The 19,809-nt window shown below is 51.4% G+C and overlaps 1 protein-coding gene across 3 annotated transcripts in view; it reads right to left on the reverse strand.

Moving 5' to 3' along the window:
- LOC111852246 (zinc transporter ZIP11-like) overlaps positions 1–19,809 on the reverse strand; it is an 81,982-nt gene that overhangs the window by 21,421 nt on the left and 40,752 nt on the right. For all 3 annotated transcript variants that reach the window (XM_072711942.1, XM_072711941.1, XM_072711943.1), the window contains 2 exons: positions 8,975–9,148; positions 325–394 (listed from right to left, as the gene is read on the reverse strand). In XM_072711942.1, coding sequence (XP_072568043.1) covers positions 325–394; positions 8,975–9,148 — 244 coding nt within the window. The remainder of the gene's footprint in view (positions 1–324; positions 395–8,974; positions 9,149–19,809) is intronic.

Below are 19,809 nucleotides of genomic sequence, written 5' to 3' on the forward strand. Positions count from 1 at the left end.
ACTGGGCAGGGAGACTGAGAGACAGAAAAGCCGACAGAGAAAGTGACAGACTGCTTATTGCATTTGGCAATACTTCAAAAGCAAACACTGGCAGAGTGAGGAGGGACACAGTACCTCAACATGGCCACAGGGGGGCAGCAGTATACAGAAAAATCTCCCCTTTAAACCACAGAGCAGAGCCTAGCACAGACCAGCCCAGAGCTCTCTTCAGAAGAAAGAAATATAAATGTAGGTCCTATACTGACGAAGCGTAACTATACTTCTTCAACCCATATGCCCCCTGCTGGCAGGACATGGGTGTGTTCATCTCGGAGAGGGTCCTACCTGGCACTGTCAAAGGTCGCAGATGGAGTCTTTCCCGCCGCGGCGAATCCGACCCCAACCGCTAGACCCTCTGTAACAAGGACAAGCGCACAGGAGTGATTAGTAATGTGAAATGTACACCGGGGGGGGGGGGGGGGGGGTTGGGAGATGGGGGGGGGGGGATGGTGACCAGGACTTCCGAGACAGGAAGCTGGAGGAAGAAGGATGATACATGAACTTTCCCCAGAAGGCTGTGGGGTCAGATCCTCACTAGCATTCAATCTTGGGGAAAAAGAGCAGTTCACTTTCACCTCACTGCCCCCCAACCTACCCCCCCCCCCCCCCAAAAACAGTTAGTCCTCACCTGACCTGGATCGGTATTTGGCCAAACAAATATAGAACACAAGCCTACTAAACCCAACCCCAACCACTGCCAAACCACACTAACCTTTCCACCAATCCAGTTCAGATCTGTCAAACACTGAGCCTAAATGGTCTAAAAACCCGCCTGAGACATTACAGGCCTGAGGGACTCAGTCTCTCTCCCCTCTGCAGCACGGCTCATCCCTGCCCCCTCCCACTACAAGGCTCAGAGTCACCTGTGCAGGGTATCGGAACCGGGCAAGACAAACACGTGCGGGAGGCGAGAGCCAAACACAGAGCTTTGACAGCTCCAGATAAGAGAACCCGATTAAGACAAGAAAACATTTTCCCTGGAACACTGGCCCTGTGCTCCTGTCCATAGGATTACATCAGACATCTACACTAAACCCTCCCAAACCTAACTAATACCCTAAACCCTTCTGTTGTGTTTGGCCTTAAAAGAAGCGAGAATGGAAATGAGGTCATAGCCTCCCGCCTCCCAGTGAGTAACCAATAGGATTAGAGCTGTCGATGATTGACGGCAGAAAAATCCCAGACACAGGTTGGTTCGAAATTTTTCTCAATTTATGTCCCACCAATAGTCAGGGGGGATGATGTAGCCATGGCTCGGCTACCCAGGCAGGATGTCGGCGTGACTCGCTAAGGGACGATCCGCGCCCCCCCCCCCCCCGTGCTGCCTGTTCGGCCCCAGATGCTTCGCAATACATCTTCCATAATTCTCTGGATATTCTATTAAGCCACATCTTATCTTGAGTCGCAAGGGTTCAACCCCCCCCCCCCCCCCCGAGACTTCCGCAGATGAAAAATTACCCACAAAGTTGTTTTCTGGCAATTTAAACTTTTTACTTTTTCTTTGCCTGTAACTAAAATACCAGCCACATCCCAGGAACAGTACAGTCAATCACATCCTTCGTATCAGCAAACCACCTCACAGGGAGGCAAAAAAAAGAAAAAAAAAAAAATGAATTCAGCCCCCCCCCCCCCCCAAAGCACATTAACCTGGGCGCTAATGCTTTTGGGTAATTACCACCCTCATCTCTCAGAAGCAGAGTGGCCAATTTAATCACACTGTTTTGCGCGGTTCTTTCAGAGACACTGAGGGAATCTCCTTCCCCATTTCCGAAAGCTTTTTCCTCGTAGGAATTAAAAGGAAACCTAAACGTCGTCTTTCGGAAGGCGGGACAGACCAGCAGCATCGCTGAGCATTTTCACTCCGACTTAAACAGTCAACAGCCCCAATCCCTGCAAGATACAGAGAACGGCTGAGGATAATATCGGAGTAATATCATTCCTAACCCTAATAACAAGGACATACGGGCTACAACCACCCATAAAAATGCATGAACCCCCCCTCCCCCAAGAACAGGCAGTCAGTTTATGAGTCATGCCCTTAACTCAAGCTGAGACCCCCTGGTCTGCCATGCCCCCCCCCCCCCCCCCCCTGCTGGCTGACAGGCGACATGGTTTACACCACCCCACTAATTAACACTCAGGTAATCTGCCCCCAGCCCACCCCCCACCCCCAACACCCAGCATGCAGTTGGCTGCTCTCCGTAATTGGATCCTCATCTCCGTGCAAGTGCCGAAAGCTTTGGCCAGTAATGTCTGCGACTTCCTTGTGGGGGGGGGGGAGGCAAGGCGGGGATGAGAGACACTCTGCAGAGGCCGCTGTACCCTTGAGCTGAGCAGTGTGAGGGTGAGAATCAACAGCGGGAGGTGTTAGTGGTGGGGGAGCCAGCTCAAATGCCATTCTTCCATCTTGGTGTAAGATTTAAATAGCAAAATACAAGCAATTCCCTAAGCCGGTGCATCCCAGCCCGGTTCTCAGGGACCCACAGACGGTTCTTGTTTTTTCTCCCCCCCAGCCCCCTGCCAGACAGTCCACATTATTGTGGAGTAAAAATGTGGACTGTCTGCGGGTCTCTGAGAACCAGAGCACGAACCACATGGCAATAAAATCAGCAGAACAGGGTTATAAAGCCTGAGGTTCACGTCCTCATAGCCATGTAAACATCAGGGCGGCTAATTTGAATTAGCGCTAAGCTAATGAATTGTGTCATTCAAAGGGGGTTGATCTTACCCAACCTGATTGAAAGTCCCTAAGGTCACGGGGGGGTCTGGCAGCTCAGCACCCTGAGGTGGCCCTGCCCTCGTCACCAGCGACACGACGCGGTTTTTGACAGCTGATAAAACAGCAGGGATTATTTACCTGCCTCTGCACCACACTGGCAGATTTAAAACAGAAAGTTTGTTTAAGGACAGAAAGAAAGGTAATTTTCCTGAACCTGTCTTTACAAATAACTTGTGGTTTTTATAGGACAATAAATTCACTTTTCACTCGGCTTCTCATGGTGATATCAGCCTCTAATGGGGATAAACAAGCCCCCCCCCCCACTCTGTGAAAGAAGTGAGACAGCCAGGAAGGGGACTCCATGATGGCCAAAATTGAGTGAAGAGACAGAGGGATGGATGGATGGATGGATGGATAGTGCGAGAGAGTGTGTAGTGTAGTTTAAAAGTTTTGCGTTGTGTGCATTTGTGGCGAGTGAGTATGAGCGCCTAGAGGTTGAGAGGGAAACCGCAATGATAAAAGACACCAGCACCCGAGGCCATGGGGAAATGCGGTGCTGGCTCAGTGAGGAAAAGAGAGAGGGAGGGACGGATGGAGGAAGAGAGGGAAAGCCAGGCCTTTGGGTGACTGCAGGGAGAGGGAAGAAGGGGGGGAAGGATGGATGGAGTGTGGAAGAAAAAATGTCTTTTAACAAATATCAGTTAGCCCCTCGCAGACGGTGAGCAGTCAGACCCCGCCCCTCGCAGACGGTGAGCAGTCAGACCCCGGCCCTCGCAGACGGTGAGCAGTCAGACCCCGGCCCTCGCAGACGGTGAGCAGTCAGACCCCGGCCCTCGCAGACGGTGAGCAGTCAGACCCCGGCCCTCGCAGACGGTGAGCAGATAGACCCCGGCCCTCGCAGACGGTGAGCAGATAGACCCCGGCCCTCGCAGACGGTGAGCAGATAGACCCCGGCCCTCGCAGACGGTGAGCAGTCAGACCCCGCCCCTCGCAGATGGTGAGCAGTCAGACCCCGCCCCTCGCAGACGGTGAGCAGTCAGACCCCGGCCCTCGCAGACGGTGAGCAGATAGACCCCGCCCCTCGCAGAGGGTGAGCAGATAGATCCCGCCCCTCACAGACGGTGAGCAGATAGACCCTGCCCCTCGCACGCATTCCCTTAAGCCCCCTCTCTAATCATCCTGGGCTTAACAGTCTCAAATCCCTCTGGCAGGTGCCCCCTTCTTCTTGTTCTTTTCCTTCTCTCCGAGGTCTCTTGCTTCCCCAAGCTGAGTACGTGTGAGGTAAGAACACGCTGTAACAGTATTAAAACATCTTCATGCCTAAAGCCTAAGACAGAACAACAATCCCACAATGCCTCCCTCCCGAGCCCTACCACCGATTCTCATTCCACAGGAGAAAGAGGGACAGAGGGAGAGCGGGGATGACTGCCGGCAGAGGGATGGAGGGAGGGAGAGAAGGATGAAGGAAGAGAGGAAGAGGGGGACAGCGGGGCCATTGGGTGGCTGCAGCCCGGATGGGTGGAGCCTGTTTAAAGTTGCATGAAAGTGATTTTATTAACAATAATAAACTAAGAGCAGAAGCTGGTGGAGGGATGTTGGCTTTCAGTTTTCCTGAAACGCACCCCAGGGGGGGCAGCCTAAAACGGTGCCCCCCACCAAAATAAAGGCAGATGGAGAGGGCTCTTTGGGGGCAACATGCCCCACCCTCGAGTCTCATGACCGCCCCCACTCCACAGCTCCCAGCTCTTACAGGCTGAGCCACAGGACCCAGAGAAGCCCGACCCAGGTTAATGGGGCAGAATTAAAGAGGACGGATAAGGAGCATCAGGCCTCCATCGACACTGAGGAGCGTAAAAGGAAACGAGACACAGAGCTTTTTAACAGAGCGTCTGTGTTTGTGTGTCTGATTCTGTTTGTCTGTGTGTGTGTTTGTCTGTGTGTGTGTGTCTGTGTGTGTGTGTGACTGTTTGGCTGTGTGTGTGTGTCTGTGTGATTGTTTGTCTGTGTGTGTGTGTCTGTGTGTGTGTGTGACTGTTTGGCTGTGTGTGTGTGTCTGTGTGATTGTTTGTCTGTGTGTGTGTGTGTGTGTGACTGTTTGTCGTGTGTGTGTGTGTGTGTGTGTGTGTGCATGCATCCATTTCACCCTAGCCTAAGACACCCCCCCAGTAGAACTGCGGGGGGGGGGAGCAGCCGTGTGACAGATGGCCATTATTAGAGTCCATCTGAAGGAGCGGCTTTGATCAGTGGCGGCCGGCAGCCTGCTGATGGAGTGCCGGTCGCGGGTGGGCGGGACTGGTGCCCTCTGATGTTTTATTCCACCTTAATGGGCTCTAGCCCAGTACATGTGCGTGCTCACGACGGCGACAGGGCCATGCTGGGCCGAGACTTCTCACCCGTCCAGGGGGTGGTGGTAAGGGGGCATTTTATACACTGCAGCCCATTCAGCCCCTGGCCCGAGAGGTCTGTGTATCTGTCTGTCACTGCTTTCTGTGCCTGCCGATGGACTGGAAGCAGACTGGTGTTTCTCCGAAGCCTTAAAGTCTGGCGGGTTCTTTTGGGAATAACAGGCAGGAGGTATATGGTGAACCAGTCATCCACCCAGATCCCGCACAGAAAGTGGATACTATAAACAAGCTAAGTTCCTTAACCATTACGCCACCTGCTGTCTGATTACCGCAATGTCCCCCCCCCCCCCCGCCTAAATCTGCGAGGCCATTTCGGGGAGACTCAGTTCTTTCTCCACTTTAAGCTGCATCCTCTGTGGGATCTGCCCCCCCACCCTGCACCTGAGGGTTACCAAGGCAGCAGAGTATTACCTGGCAGGAAAGCTGGCCAGGGAGCTGCCTGCCTGGAAAAATCACCAAGCCCCTCCAGTGACAGGTAAGCACACAAACCGGAGGGTGCCATACTGGGAGGGGGGGGGTGGGAGGTGTTACTATGGCTGGACCAAACTATAACCAAAATTATGTGTCAACGAAGAATTTTCATTAAGGAAACAAGAATATAATAAAATACAAATTACAGAGATTACAAATTGATTATTAACTATGAGGTTGACACAAGAAATAGACAAAAATGTTAGGAAGCTACGAATTTGAAATGCATCCAATCAGATGCAGTATCTTTAGTTAGTGCTGACTGTAGTTGTGCATGATTGGATAATGTTGATCTAACTGACTTCAAATGCAACCATGCATCCATCTGACAGACAGAGAGCAGGTTTCGCCCTTGACGTCTGTCTGTAAGCAGTTTTGCCGGTATGTCTGTGTTAGCCTTACAGTTACCTTTAGGTAGGATAAAATGTGTCACGTTTGAAGTGAAACAAACCAAGCTTCAGTACAAACTGTGCGGAGCCACAATAGGGGATTAAAAACACCAAAGACAACAAAAATGCTTTTCTGAAATGAACAGAAACAAATCGTAACTTTTACTCTTAATGTATCAGAAATGTTCACTGCCGTTTATATTCACTGCAATGTAGAAATAAGCACAACCAAGCTGGTTTCACTATTCAGGTGCTTCTTTGTGTTTTTAGGAGAAGAGACACTTCAGTTCTACATATTTTTCTTTTCATATAAATACGGCGTCATATGCTGGTCTTTTGTTTGAGTTGCCACAATTACTCGATTAAACTCAGTTACTCAATTATTAAAAATCATTTACTAAAAATTTTCCTTCCCGATTACTCTGCAATACAGCGGAAGGCAGACGTGCAGGATGAGGTCCCGAATGAAGAGAAAAGGCATCAGTTGTGTGGACGCACTTCACATTAAAAGTGAACGAGAATGCAGTCGTCTGTCAGTATTGCAAAGCAGAACTGAAAATATCACCACAGCACGACTGCAATGACAAAACATCTTAAAAGAAGAAGGGGGTTTGAACGGACTTACCCAATAACGCGAAGTTAGTCGCTTGGAGTAGCCTAGCCTGTCTCTCATCACTTATCTGACAGACTGTTGGCTATATAGTTCATTTTAAACTAAAATTTCACAAAAACTTTAAATATCGCAATGTGAGCTTTTTCTAGCATCGCTCAGCCCTACTCAAAAACACACAATACAACCACAAACAAGTACTCTATGACTTAAATTATTTTGCTTATTTTACTCTCTACGATTCCTGTATGTCAAATGAATCGGCCCTAAAATGAAGGTCTGCTCTGTCGTTTACCCACATCGTCATACATAACACGGTACATAACCATAGAGTACTTGTTTGTGGTTGTATTGTGTGTTTTTGAGTAGGGCTGAGCGATGCTAGAAAAAGCTCACATTGCGATATTTAAAGTTTTTGTGAAATTTTAGTTTAAAATGAACTATATAGCCAACAGTCTGTCAGATAATTTGGTGTCGCTGTGAGCTGTCAGCCAACATAAACAAAGCAGCAGCAACAAATCACTCGCTTTTGCTCATAATCGTCTTTGTGGAAGACAAAACATTTCCACACCTCTCTCATTTTTGTTTAATTCCTCACAAACTCGCCCCACGGCCTACGAATGAGCCAATAGCAAGAATGATGATGATTGTTTTGCGCAGTGTGTGCGGAGTCTGCATGTTCATCCTGAGCGCGTGTGGATTTCAGCGGATCCCCTGGTGTCTTTGCACTGCCTGTGAATCAGACTCACGTTTTGTGTGACTGATTGTACAGCCTGCAATGGTATATTGATTCCTGCTTTGCACCAACTGCAATCTGAATCTTCAGAGTAAATCAGTAGATTAATCGAATCGTACAGTACAACCTCAGGTCTGAGACTATGGCTGCCATTTGGTTGGTGGCTGGTCTGTTCTCTGATGCTGCTTAGAACTGCAGCTGTAACCCCAAAACTTCCCTTTGAGGGATTCATCTTATCTTATGACTAAATGTTGGCTTTATTTATATTTCATATAATGATAAAGTTTATATAAACTCATTTTATAATTAGTCCAATGTTTAATTTTACAACCTTTACAACCCTTAAATCTGTGTCCTTAAAGGCCATACAGAGGATAGATAAATGTGTGTGTGTGTGTGTGTGTGTGTGTGTGTGAGAATTAGGGTTATATTACATTGTAAGGACCAAATGCCCCCTCCCCCAATATACTAAAAACCTGTTATTTTGACATTGTGGGGACCATTTTCCAGGTCCCCACAAAGATCTGTGACAGCGATCAAAGAAGTAAAAATGCCAAGAGTCTTTTTTGTTTGGTTACTTATGGTTAAGGTTAGGGCTGGGGAGGGGTTCTAATCCTCAGAAGAGGGTCCCGGCAGGACCAGGCCAATGCAGAATTTAGGCTGTAAATATCCTGGCTGCCAGCAGGGGGTGACGTGTCTCATTCTGGTGATACGGAAATGCGAGACAGTGGCTGGGACTGGGGCGTAGCATGACTGCTGAGGTATATAACTCACCTGTCTCATGTCTGACTGCTAATTAAATCCTCAGCCAAATTGGCGGCCATCTCGTTAAGAGCGTTTACGGCGCGTCCATTGTGTCTCATTCCCACAACAGATCGAGCGGAATCCTTAGAGAGACACTGTACCTCACCAAGGGAAGTTTGGCATCGGCTCATTAAGCTACGAGAAGAAAGTCCTCATGGGTAGAGGGAAAAATCAATTAGTGCTGAACCAGAAGTGAGTGAAATAAACGGACCAGCAAAGAGAGGTGTTCTTATGGAGAGTAACAAGAGGGGGAGGAGGAGGAGGAAAAGAAGGGGACAGAGGAAGAGGAAGGAGAGGGGAGAGTATGGAGAAGGGGTGGAGGAAGAGAAGGAGTAAGAGGAGGAGTCAGAGGAAGAAGAGGGAATAGTACGGAGAAGGGGAGGAGTCAGAGGAAGAGGAAGGAGAGGTGAGTACAGAGAAGAGGATGAATAAGAGAAGGAGACAGAGAAAGAGGAAGGAGATGTGAGTACAGAGAAGAGGAAGAAGAGGAGGAGACAGAGAAAGAGGAAGGAGAGGGAAGAGTACAGAGAAGAGCAAGAAGAGGAGAAGGGGACAGAGGAAGAAGAAGGAGATGTGAGTATAGAGAAGAGGAAGAAGAGGAGGAGACAGAGGAAGGAGAGGGGAGTACAGAGAAGAGGAAGAAGAGGAGGGGACAGAGAAAGAGGAAGGAGAGGGAAGAGTACAGAGAAGAGGAAGAAGAGGAGAAGGGGACAGAGGAAGAGGAAGGAGAGGGAGAGATGGATGGAAGCAGGATCAGCAGCTGGAGGGAGCAGACAGGCGGCGGGCGGTAGGGGGGCGTACCGGGTATGTTGTGGATGGTGATGGCCAGGATCAGCAGCAGGATGCGCCGCCAGCTGCTGGCTGCCCTGCCCGGCTGCTCACGCTCCAGGGGGCTGGAGGCCGAATCTGGGTCCCCCGGCGCGCTGACCTGGGGGCCTCTGCGCCGCTGATACACATCCCCATTCTCCAGCTTATCTGTGGGGAGGGGTCCCAGGCAGCACTCAGACAGGCGTCATGGGATCTTACAGCTAACACCCGCATCCCCATTATTCTCACATAATCCGTGGGCTGGGCAGCCCCCCCGTCTGAAGCGACCTGCATATCTCACAATCGGAACAATCTTCATATTCACACCCCTCCATGTCCTACTGGCTAAACTCCACCCCAGCGATCCGTGAAGGGAGTGATGCCTACAACCAGGATCAGAGACAGCTTCTGGGCGATGGGTGGCGTGAATGCATCCCCTTACGACCCTGATGGGTGACGTGAATGCATCCCCTTACGACCTTGGTGGGTGGCGTGAATGCATCCCCTTACGACCCTGATGGGTGACGTGAATGCATCCCCTTACGACCCTGATGGGTGGCGTGAATGCATCCCCTTACGACCCTGATGGGTGGCGTGAATGCATCCCCTTACGACCCTGATGGGTGGCGTGAATGCATCCCCTTATGACCCTGATGGGTGACGTGAATGCATCCCCTTACGACCCTGATGGGTGGCGTGAATGCATCCCCTTACGACCCTGATGGGTGGCGTGAATGCATCCCCTTACGACCCTGATGGGTGGCGTAAATGCATCCCCTTACGACCCTGATGGGTGGCGTGAATGCATCCCCTTACGACCCTGATGGGTGACGTGAATGCATCCCCTTACGACCCTGATGGGTGGCGTGAATGCATCCCCTTACGACCCTGATGGGTGGCGTGAATGCATCCCCTTACGACCCTGATGGGTGGCGTGAATGCATCCCCTTACGACCCTGATGGGTGACGTGAATGCATCCCCTTACGACCTTGGTGGGTGGCGTGAATGCATCCCCTTACGACCTTGGTGGGTGGCGTGAATGCATCCCCTTACGACCCTGATGGGTGGCGTGAATGCATCCCCTTACGACCCTGATGGGTGGCGTGAATGCATCCCCTTACGACCTTGGTGGGTGGCGTGAATGCATCCCCTTACGACCCTGATGGGTGGCGTGAATGCATCCCCTTACGACCCTGGTGGGTGGCGTGAATGCATCCCCTTACGACCCTGATGGGTGGCGTGAATGCATCCCCTTACGACCCTGATGGGTGACGTGAATGCATCCCCTTACGACCCTGATGGGTGGCGTGAATGCATCCCCTTACGATCCTGATGGGTGACGTGAATGCATCCCCTTACGACCCTGATGGGTGGCGTGAATGCATCCCCTTACGACCCTGATGGGTGACGTGAATGCATCCCCTTACGACCCTGATGGGTGACGTGAATGCATCCCCTTACGACCTTGATGGGTGGCGTGAATGCATCCCCTTACGACCCTGATGGGTGACGTGAATGCATCCCCTTACGACCCTGATGGGTGACGTGAAGGCATCCCCTTACGACCCTGATGGGTGACGTGAATGCATCCCCTTACGACCCTGATGGGTGACGTGAATGCATCCCCTTACGACCCTGATGGGTGGCGTGAATGCATCCCCTTACGACCCTGATGGGTGACGTGAATGCATCCCCTTACGACCCTGATGGGTGGCGTGAATGCATCCCCTTACGACCCTGATGGGTGACGTGAATCCATCCCCTTACGACCTTGACGTGAATGCATCCCCTTACGACCTTGGTGGGTGACGTGAATCCATCCCCTTATGACCTTGGTGGGTGACGTGAATGCATCCCCTTACGTCCCTGATGGGTGACGTGAATGCATCCCCTTACGACCTTGGTGGGTGACGTGAATCCATCCCCTTATGACCTTGGTGGGTGACGTGAATGCATCCCCTTACGACCTTGATGGGTGACGTGAATGCATCCCCTTACGTCCCTGATGGGTGACGTGAATGCATCCCCTTACGACTGTGGTGTAAGCAACTAAAAACGAACAGCCATGGAGCCAAATGAAGATGATGCAGAGAATGGCTCTTAGTACTGCCGCTGGGGGGGAGGGGCGCTAATGAGGAAAGAGGTACAGACGCCCCACTGATCGTCACACCAAGGTCCCATTGTACAAAGAGTGACGATTGGGATGATCTGGGGAAATGGGGAGGGGCAAAGGGTAACTTGGAGAAGAAACTGGGAGTGGACTGGATGGAGACCAGAGGTGGGACCTTATAAATCCCAAGCCATCACAGAGGAACGGGGGGGGGCTGAACTGTAGCTGTGCCTGCTTCACCTCCTCCTCCACCTCCTCACCTTCAAACCCAGGTCAAAGCAAGCTACACTACTAATGTAATTTACCAACATCAATCTTGCCTTCATTTACATTCATCCATCAGATCAAGAAAGAAATGAACCACTCTCACAGAGAGCCACCAACAAGTGGCCTCTTCCCTGATTGCCCACGTCTATGTGCATCTTGTCCATGACAGTGTTGGATGAAAACAGCTTCCCAAAGACTCATAATCTGTCTGTTGCTCTAAACTGACATGTCCTACAGTTAAAACTGGTTTAAAAGCCTCTGCCAAACCACCCAGCCATCCTCATCCTCATTTTCCTCACCAGTGCTCCTCACAGACAGAGCCTTCCCATCTCCACCAACAAGTCTCAGTGGTACCAGGCCAGTCCAGGACAGTCTGCCCCCCACCAGGACCGGGCCGGCCCAAGACAGTCTGCCCCCCACCAGGACCGGGCCGGCGCAAGACAGTCTGCCCCCACCAGGACCGGGCCGGCCCAGGACAGTCTGACCCCAACAGGACCAGGCCGGCCCAGGACAGTCTGGTCCCCACCAGGACCGGGCCAGCCTACTCCCCATTGAGACGCATCAACTATGGCCCTGGGGGTTGGGAGCATCTGCAAGAGTCGGCACCTCCATCCATCATCATGACACCGATCTGGCTGCCCAAACAGGTCCCCAGTCAGCTATCCATGGTTGGATCTGGACCGCACCCCCTTGAATCTGCCATCAGATCCCTGAATTCACAAAGACGCATATGAAAACACAGCTAACTTCACCCGCATGGGGGAGGCCGGTTAAGATGACACCGCACCACTAATGGGTGATTATTGTCTTTGTCGGGGAAATAGGCTGAGGCGGTTTATTCAGAAATGTGGCTGTTATAATTTTAGTGTCTTTAGGGTCCGAAAGTCGCCCGAAGGGTATAGAATTGGCAGGACCCTGGAGCATGAGACTGACGGGAAACGGGAGACAGGAAGTGACACATGGAACATCCACAAAGACATGGCGACACACGCAGAAAAATGTGTCAGAGCCCCGTTTGTCACCCCCCTGCCACCTTTCACAGGCACTCGAGCTCCAGTCACACGCCACGGCCGTCAAGTCGCATCTGAGGAGATCTGAAGAGGGCGGCAGCAACTGGGGCGTGACGCTGATCATTGGCCTGGGCACTCCTCTTCCTCTCATCTCCTCTACCGGTGAGCACGCTCTCAGCTGAATCTCACCCGTACAGCCCAGCTTCACCATTTTCACCTGTCTTCACCTGCCAAAATCGGTTGCCAGGCAACGAGAGATCTCACCCCCCCCCCAGCCCCAAACTGCCCACCTTCCATGGTGTGACATGGGGCGTCTTAATCGTACACATGATCTGGTCTGAGAGCTCATTTCAATGCAGAAGCACATAGCAGGTTAAACCATCATGGTGGGGGGGGCAGGTTTATTTAATAGATAATAAAAAAAAAAATAATGCATACCAAATGCATTTTTTTCTTTTAATAATGTTCAAATTGATTAAAATATAGGTCTGAAGCTGAATTAAGCTGAAAATAATTGCAAGAGAGTGTAACAGAACACAGAGTACATCGAATTCTGTTTTCTAAATCAATCGTGGTACATTTCTATCTTCATTTAAATGCAATTCCCCCATCAGGCCAGTATGGTGGGAAAGAAAAGTCTGGTTTCAGAGTGGGGAGTGTACTGGTCACTGAAGGTCCCCATTAATGTGACCGACTTGTGGGGGCAGATCGACACAGTTACTGCCATGTACCTTGGTGGGGGCAGATCGGCACAGTTACTGCCATGTACCTTGGCGGGGGCAGATCGACACAGTCACTGCCATGCAACTTTCCACATAAGCTGCACAACATACAGACATACAACGTAGGAACAAGGTCCCATGTCACTCGTACTTATTCTCAAACCAACATCCATCCATCCATCCATCCAATCATCCATCCATCCATCCATCCATCCAATCATCAGGAGTGTAATGGTACATGTATTTGTGTTCGGTACGGGTCTTTCGGTTCAGTACGCATATGTACCGAACAAATGCAGCAAATGCAGAACTTTAGTGTGTGTGTGTGTGTGTGTGTGTGCTCCGCCCAAGCAGCATTCAGAAAGTGGCGGATCACTACGCACGCGAGCACAGTTATACTCAGAAAAACTGGTACTCAAAGGTACAGATAATTTTATAAATGTGCACGCTATTGGACATTTATTTTATTTTTATTTACTTGAGAGAATATTCATTTTGATTTACGGCTTCCGTGGCCGTTTATCTGGTACCGGTTTCCAGAGAGTCTGCAGCTTTTCCCAGGATGCACTAGGACAGAGAAGCAGGATGCCAGTGCATCACAGGGCAAACACCACGGGTTTTAACCCCACAACTCCAGGGCTGTAGGTTCGAATCCCGCCTCCATTCTGTGAGTATTGTGTAGATTCCTTCTATGTTCTCCAGATCCCCCCGGAGTCCAGACATGCCATCAGCCTAACCAGTGTCTCGAAAAATCACGTGTTGTGAGTGCATTTGCCCAGTAATGAACCAGCACCCTGACTATGGTGTCCCAGATAGGTGCCCCCTCCCCACACCAGGATAATCACAGATGATGGAGGAATAATAATATTAACTACTATTATTAATGATAATTAATTGCCCTCATCACCATCAATAATAGGAGGGGTGGACCTGGACATGGTGAGGTGTTCCCAGAATGCACTGGGCTGACGGCGGTCAGTCAAACCCTTGAAAACCACCACAGGTGCCTGGCAGATGGGGGCAGGGGGCAGGCGTGCAAAATGGAACGTTTCAAAAGAAAACAGGGAGGGAGGTTCTGACTGAAAAAGGAAAGAAAAGTCCTTTGATCCTTTTAGAGAGGATTTCACTCAGGGGGGGTATGGGCATAAACGCTGATTAATAAGCCGCAGAGTGGAAAGTCGGAAGGCATGAATGGGATCATTGTGGTACATCTATTTCTGGAAGAAAGGGATTGCGGGCAAGAAGGACATCAAAGAACCTTCCAGAAAGAGGGCCGGTGTGGACCCAACGTACGACACCCCCCAGCAATGCTGCTAGATGCAGGGACATGGGGACAGGTGTATATTATTACATCATGTGAGACATTTACATTGTAGTAATCCAAGCTTTGCCTTGGCGATGGAGGTCATCTCTTAATGATGATAAGCTACCATAGAAGATTTGTCTCATGTTTTTGACATCCCATGTTTTTTAAAACACCTACATTCAGAATCAGTTTATCTAACTGTTTGCAGAAGCTCTCTTTTCCATGCCGCTTGGAGGTACTAACTGTACTTCACATTATTCAGGGGAACATAAAATTTCACCGTTTTTTTTTTTTTTCTCATTTTACTGATGGCATGGGCCAGTAAAAACAGTCCCGGTCCGTGAAGCGCTTTTTCCCAGGTCTGCTGTGGGCAGCGGGGCACCAATCATGCAGACAACCAGGCCAAACAAACCCCAGTGAGCCTCACACACCAGTCCCCCACTGGAATCCCAATAGCCACATTCCTGAGCTCACACACCAGTGCCCCACTGGAATCCTAATAGCCACATTCCTGAGCTCACACACCAGTCCCCCACTGGAATCCCAATAGCCACATTCCTGAGCTCTCACACCAGTCCCCCAATGGAATCCCAATAGCCACACTCCTGAGCTCACACACCAGTCCCCCACTGGAATCCCAATAGCCACATTCCTGAGCTCACACACAAAGTCCCCCACTGGAATCCCAATAGCCACATTCCTGAGCTCAAACACCAGTCCCCCACTGGAATCCCAATAGCCACATTCCTGAGCTCTCACACCAGTCCCCCACTGGAATCCCAATAGCCACATTCCTGAGCTCACACACCAGTCCCCCACTGGAATCCCAATAGCCACATTCCTGAGCTCACACACCAGTCCCCCAATGGAATCCCAATAGCCACATTCCTGAGCTCACACACCAGTCCCCCACTGGAATCCTAATAGCCACATTCCTGAGCTCACACACCAGTCCCCCACTGGAATCTCAATAGCTACATTCCTGAGCTCACACACCAGTCCCCCACTGGAATCCAATTAGCCAGAATTCCTTCCAGGATTTATCGCCTGATCTTCTGTGATCTTCCAATCCCATGTGACACTGAGGGGCAGGACTTCTCAGAGGTTGGCATTTCCAGCTTCTTCCAGTAACCACATGTCCAGGAGCAGCCCAACGCTCCGTTAGAGGTGGGGATTTAGCACGGCACACACAGGAATGCGGATTAGCTAGATGGAGCTGGACTTCACTTCCCGGAATCTTTATGCGGCCCGACTATCATTAATCAACCGCAGTGGGATCCTTAAGCCTCCAGTCTCTTCATCTGTCACTCCGTGCTGTCAGTGGCCCCCCCAAAGACCCACCGTTAGGAGCCTACCGACAATGACAGACACGCCAAGCAGAAATCCCACCACTGCCTGCTCAGAGTTTGGTCTCCAACGTCCAAACACCAGTGAGTCACATCAGCTGAGGTCAGTGCAGCACTATCCCCGAGAGAGGCGGCCCAAGCACACATGAGGCTCATGGAGGGTGGAACATCAGAGAATACGTATTTATACCCCCTGTTTATGCTCCTGCACTCCGCAAGTAGAACACTGTGCTAACACCACAAAGGTTGTGGGTTCAAATCCCAAGGAGCATATGTATGTTACAACCTTCACCTCTACTCTAAGTCGCTTTAGATAAATGTCTGGATGCAGATTTCAGCTGATGGGAGGAACACCAGCAGAGATCAAGAGAGGGTCAGGGATCCAGGTATATGGGGGTGGAGCACATCTCAGCTGGTGTGGAGAACCAAGTTTGGGTGCCAGAAGTTGGTTCTCATTGCCCTTTTCCACCTGTCTGAACGAGGACCTGTAACTTTTCAACTAACGGTCTTTGATGGAAACAAATCTAGGGATCATGCCAGTAAGTTCCGGATTTTACCAGAGTGACACACAAGCAAGAACAGCTGAGGCCTCCTCACTGGTCAACAGGAGCGGTAATACTGTAATACTGCGGTAAACTCCCACACCCAGCTCTGTAATACCGCTGTAAACTCCCACACCCAGCTCTGTAATACCGCGGTAAACTCCCACACCCGGCCCTGTAATACCACGGTAAACTCCCACTCCCATACCCAGCTCTGTAATACCGCGGTAAACTCCCACACGCACACCTGGCTCTGTAATACCACGGTAAACTCCCACTCCCACACCCAGCTCTGTAATACCGCGGTAAACTCCCACACGCACACCCGGCTCTGTAATACCACGGTAAACTCCCACTCCCACACCCAGCTCTGTAATACCGCGGTAAACTCCCACTCCCACACCCAGCTCTGTAATACCGCGGTAAACTCCCACACGCACACCTGGCTCTGTAATACCGCGGTAAACTCCCACACCCGGCTCTGTAATACCGCGGTAAACTCCCACACCCGGCTCTGTAATACCGCGGTAAACTCCCACACCCGGCTATGTTTATGCCACATCCAGCTTCCCTCTCCTCTCCACATCCCATCTCATTACGCTTCACATCTGTCCTTCTCGACGGTCTTAATTGCTGCGTGTTGCCAACGGCGCCACCTAAGTATCCTCAGATTTCCCGCAGCGAGACATACAGTAACTTCATGGCGCTGAGGCTTCCGTCACCATGGTGACTGATCACCAGCTCTAGGCCCTCATATGCCTCAATTAACGCCAAATTGGCGTTAATGGGCAAACTGGGGGATGTACAGGGCCAGCTGGGCCACATCCAGGAGGAAGAGATCTTCCCTGCTGGGAGGAGCTTCTGGGGTTCGAGGCTTGTAAGTTTTCTGTCCCTTTTCAATTGTTCTGTTTGCATCTCTGGAAACAGGTATGGCCCCGCCCCCTTAGGACAGGAGTGTCTGTAGAACGTGAACCGATGTATGCATGGAATTCTGTGCTTTTAGAACAAACCCTAAGAGGCAGACCGTTGTTTCACAAAGTGGGGTGATTATTAATCGCTTAACTATTTTAACTTACCCCATCTTAAGATTTAGATCTGTCCTTTAAAGAGACGGAAGTGACGTACAGCTGACACAGCTGGGCCAGACGGTCTCCGGGGCAACTGGGGTCACGTGGTCGTGGAGAAACCCCTCAGCCAATCATGGGATTTGAACCAGTGAACTTCTGAGTCCTAACCTGCTGAGCCACACTGCACCCCCCCCCCCCCCCCCCATCACCCGAGGTTAATGTCACCAATGTTATTCTCCTGTTAAATATTTGGTGATACTGTGTGTGAAAATGTACCCCCCCCCCACCACAGGGTGGGATATGACTAACACAGCCGGGACGGGGGGGGCGGGGGCGGGGGCTTGTCCAGGCGCCGGTGACCTTGCAGAGGCGTCCCGCTCCGCCCGGGGCGCCCATCAAAGCCTCCGCCCAGCTGGGCTTAAATACCAGCCTGAAAGACAGGAACCGGCCGAGTGAGGCCACCTGCGGCTAATTACCCCCGTTAATTAAGCCGTTCACTTAAGAAGGTCACAAAGTCAGGCCAGACGGATTTACGGCTGAATTATTTAGGTGCTGCTGCTCAGAGGGAGGTTTAATGAGGCCCATCACGATGGTCACCCCCCCCCCCATCGCTCAATCCTCTACAGGCCGTTTACAGCCAACGCCACCGTGCACACGACAGCTTGGCTAGCTAAACTGTTAGCTTCAATACAGCTTTTAAATACAGAGACGATGCCTTTCTGGCAGCTACAGCGCTACCATTGACCCTCCGAGAGCTCGCGTCCCATTGGCTGCCTTGGTCACATGGGCGTGTCGTTTGTGCCAAGTAGCCCCGCCCCCTTTCTTTTAGGGTAGGTAAAGTCGATTGTGATTTAGATCAAAATGATGCACCATTTATAAACTGGATCTCAATAATGTGATTGTCAGGTTAAGAGGATGTAATATCTCTAGGTAATTAATTTAAATGGTTCGCCCTGCCGTTTTTATCGGTTACAGGTAGAGATCCGTAACAGCCATGAAAGCAGGAACCTTAAAATTCAAAACCAGGGCTTCTGACTGTGGTACCAGCAGACGGAGGGCGTCCACTGGGAAGTTCCCCTGTAAACAAGACACCGGTGGGTTTAAAAATGGACATGTTCACTGCCACCGGGGGCAGCCCTCGGCGTAGCTGTGCTCACAAATCACCACTGGAGCGGCTGAATCCATCTTCCATGCTCCTCGGACGGGCCTGCCCAGTGTATGTTTGTGAACTCAATGTGCAGTGAACCAAAATGGACAGGAGGGGGCGACAAACAGGGGAGGGATGTTGTCATTCGGTCCCCAGCCAACTCTCTCACCTCACACTACACCGCAGACTCCTATATTCACTAACTCACCATAAATAATTCCAGTTATTTCTACAAGAGAGCACACGGTCTCTTGTAGACAAAGTCCCGTTTCCCTTGCCCGGACTAGGGTCACCGGGGCCCCACCCTGGAGCCAGGCCTGAGGGAGGGGCCCGTTGGCGAGCGCCTGGTGGCCGGGCCTTGGCCCGTGGGGCCCGGCCGGGCATAGCCCGAAAGGTCGATGATCGATTTTATAATTGTATCGTCTGATCTGCGGCCTTCCGTCTTGGACACTCAGGTAAAGAGAGGGGCAGAGCTGTCAACTGATCACCACCTGGTGATGAGTTGGCTCAGGTGGCGGGGGAGGAAGCCGGTCAGACCTGGTAGGCCCAAGCCCATAGTAAGGGTCTGCTGGGAACGTCTGGCAGAGGCTCCTATTCGCTGGAGCTTTAACTCGTGCCTCTGGCAGAATTCCAACTGCATGCCGGGGGAGGTTGGGGACATTGAGTCTGAATGGACACTGTTCCGGACCTCCATTGTGGAAGCGGCCGTACGGAGCTGTGGCTGCAGGGTGGTCGGTGCCTGTCGTGGCGGTAACCCCCGTACCCGATGGTGGACACCAGAGGTGAGGGGGGCCGTGAAGCTGAAGAAGGAGGCTTACCGGGAATTATTAGCCCGGGGGTCTCCGGAGGCAGCTGACGGGTACCGGCGGGCCAGGCGGAACGCGGCTTGGGCGGTCGCAGATGCAAAAACCCGGGCGTGGGAGGAGTTCGGTGAGGCCATGGAAAGTGACTTTCGGTCGGCCTCAAAAAGGTTCTGGCAAACCATCCGGAGTATCAGGAGGGGGAAGCAGCTCCTGGTTCCTACTATTTATAGTGGGGGGGGGGGGGCTGTTGACCTCACCTGGGGACATCACCCGGAGGTGGAAGGAGTACTTTGAGGACCTCCTCAACCCTGCCTCAAATACATCTACGCACACTGCCTTTGAGACATCTGAGGGCACAGAGCCCGAGCGTGCTGGGGGGGGCTTGCCCATCACTGAGGCTGAGGTGGCCAGGGTGGTTAAACAACTCCGTGGTGGCCGGGCCCCGGGGGTGGACGAGATCCGCCCGGAGTACCTGAAGGCTCTGGATGTTGTGGGGCTGTCGTGGCTG

The sequence above is a fragment of the Paramormyrops kingsleyae genome, chromosome 5 (assembly GCF_048594095.1).
Source record: "Paramormyrops kingsleyae isolate MSU_618 chromosome 5, PKINGS_0.4, whole genome shotgun sequence".
NCBI lineage: Eukaryota > Metazoa > Chordata > Actinopteri > Osteoglossiformes > Mormyridae > Paramormyrops > Paramormyrops kingsleyae.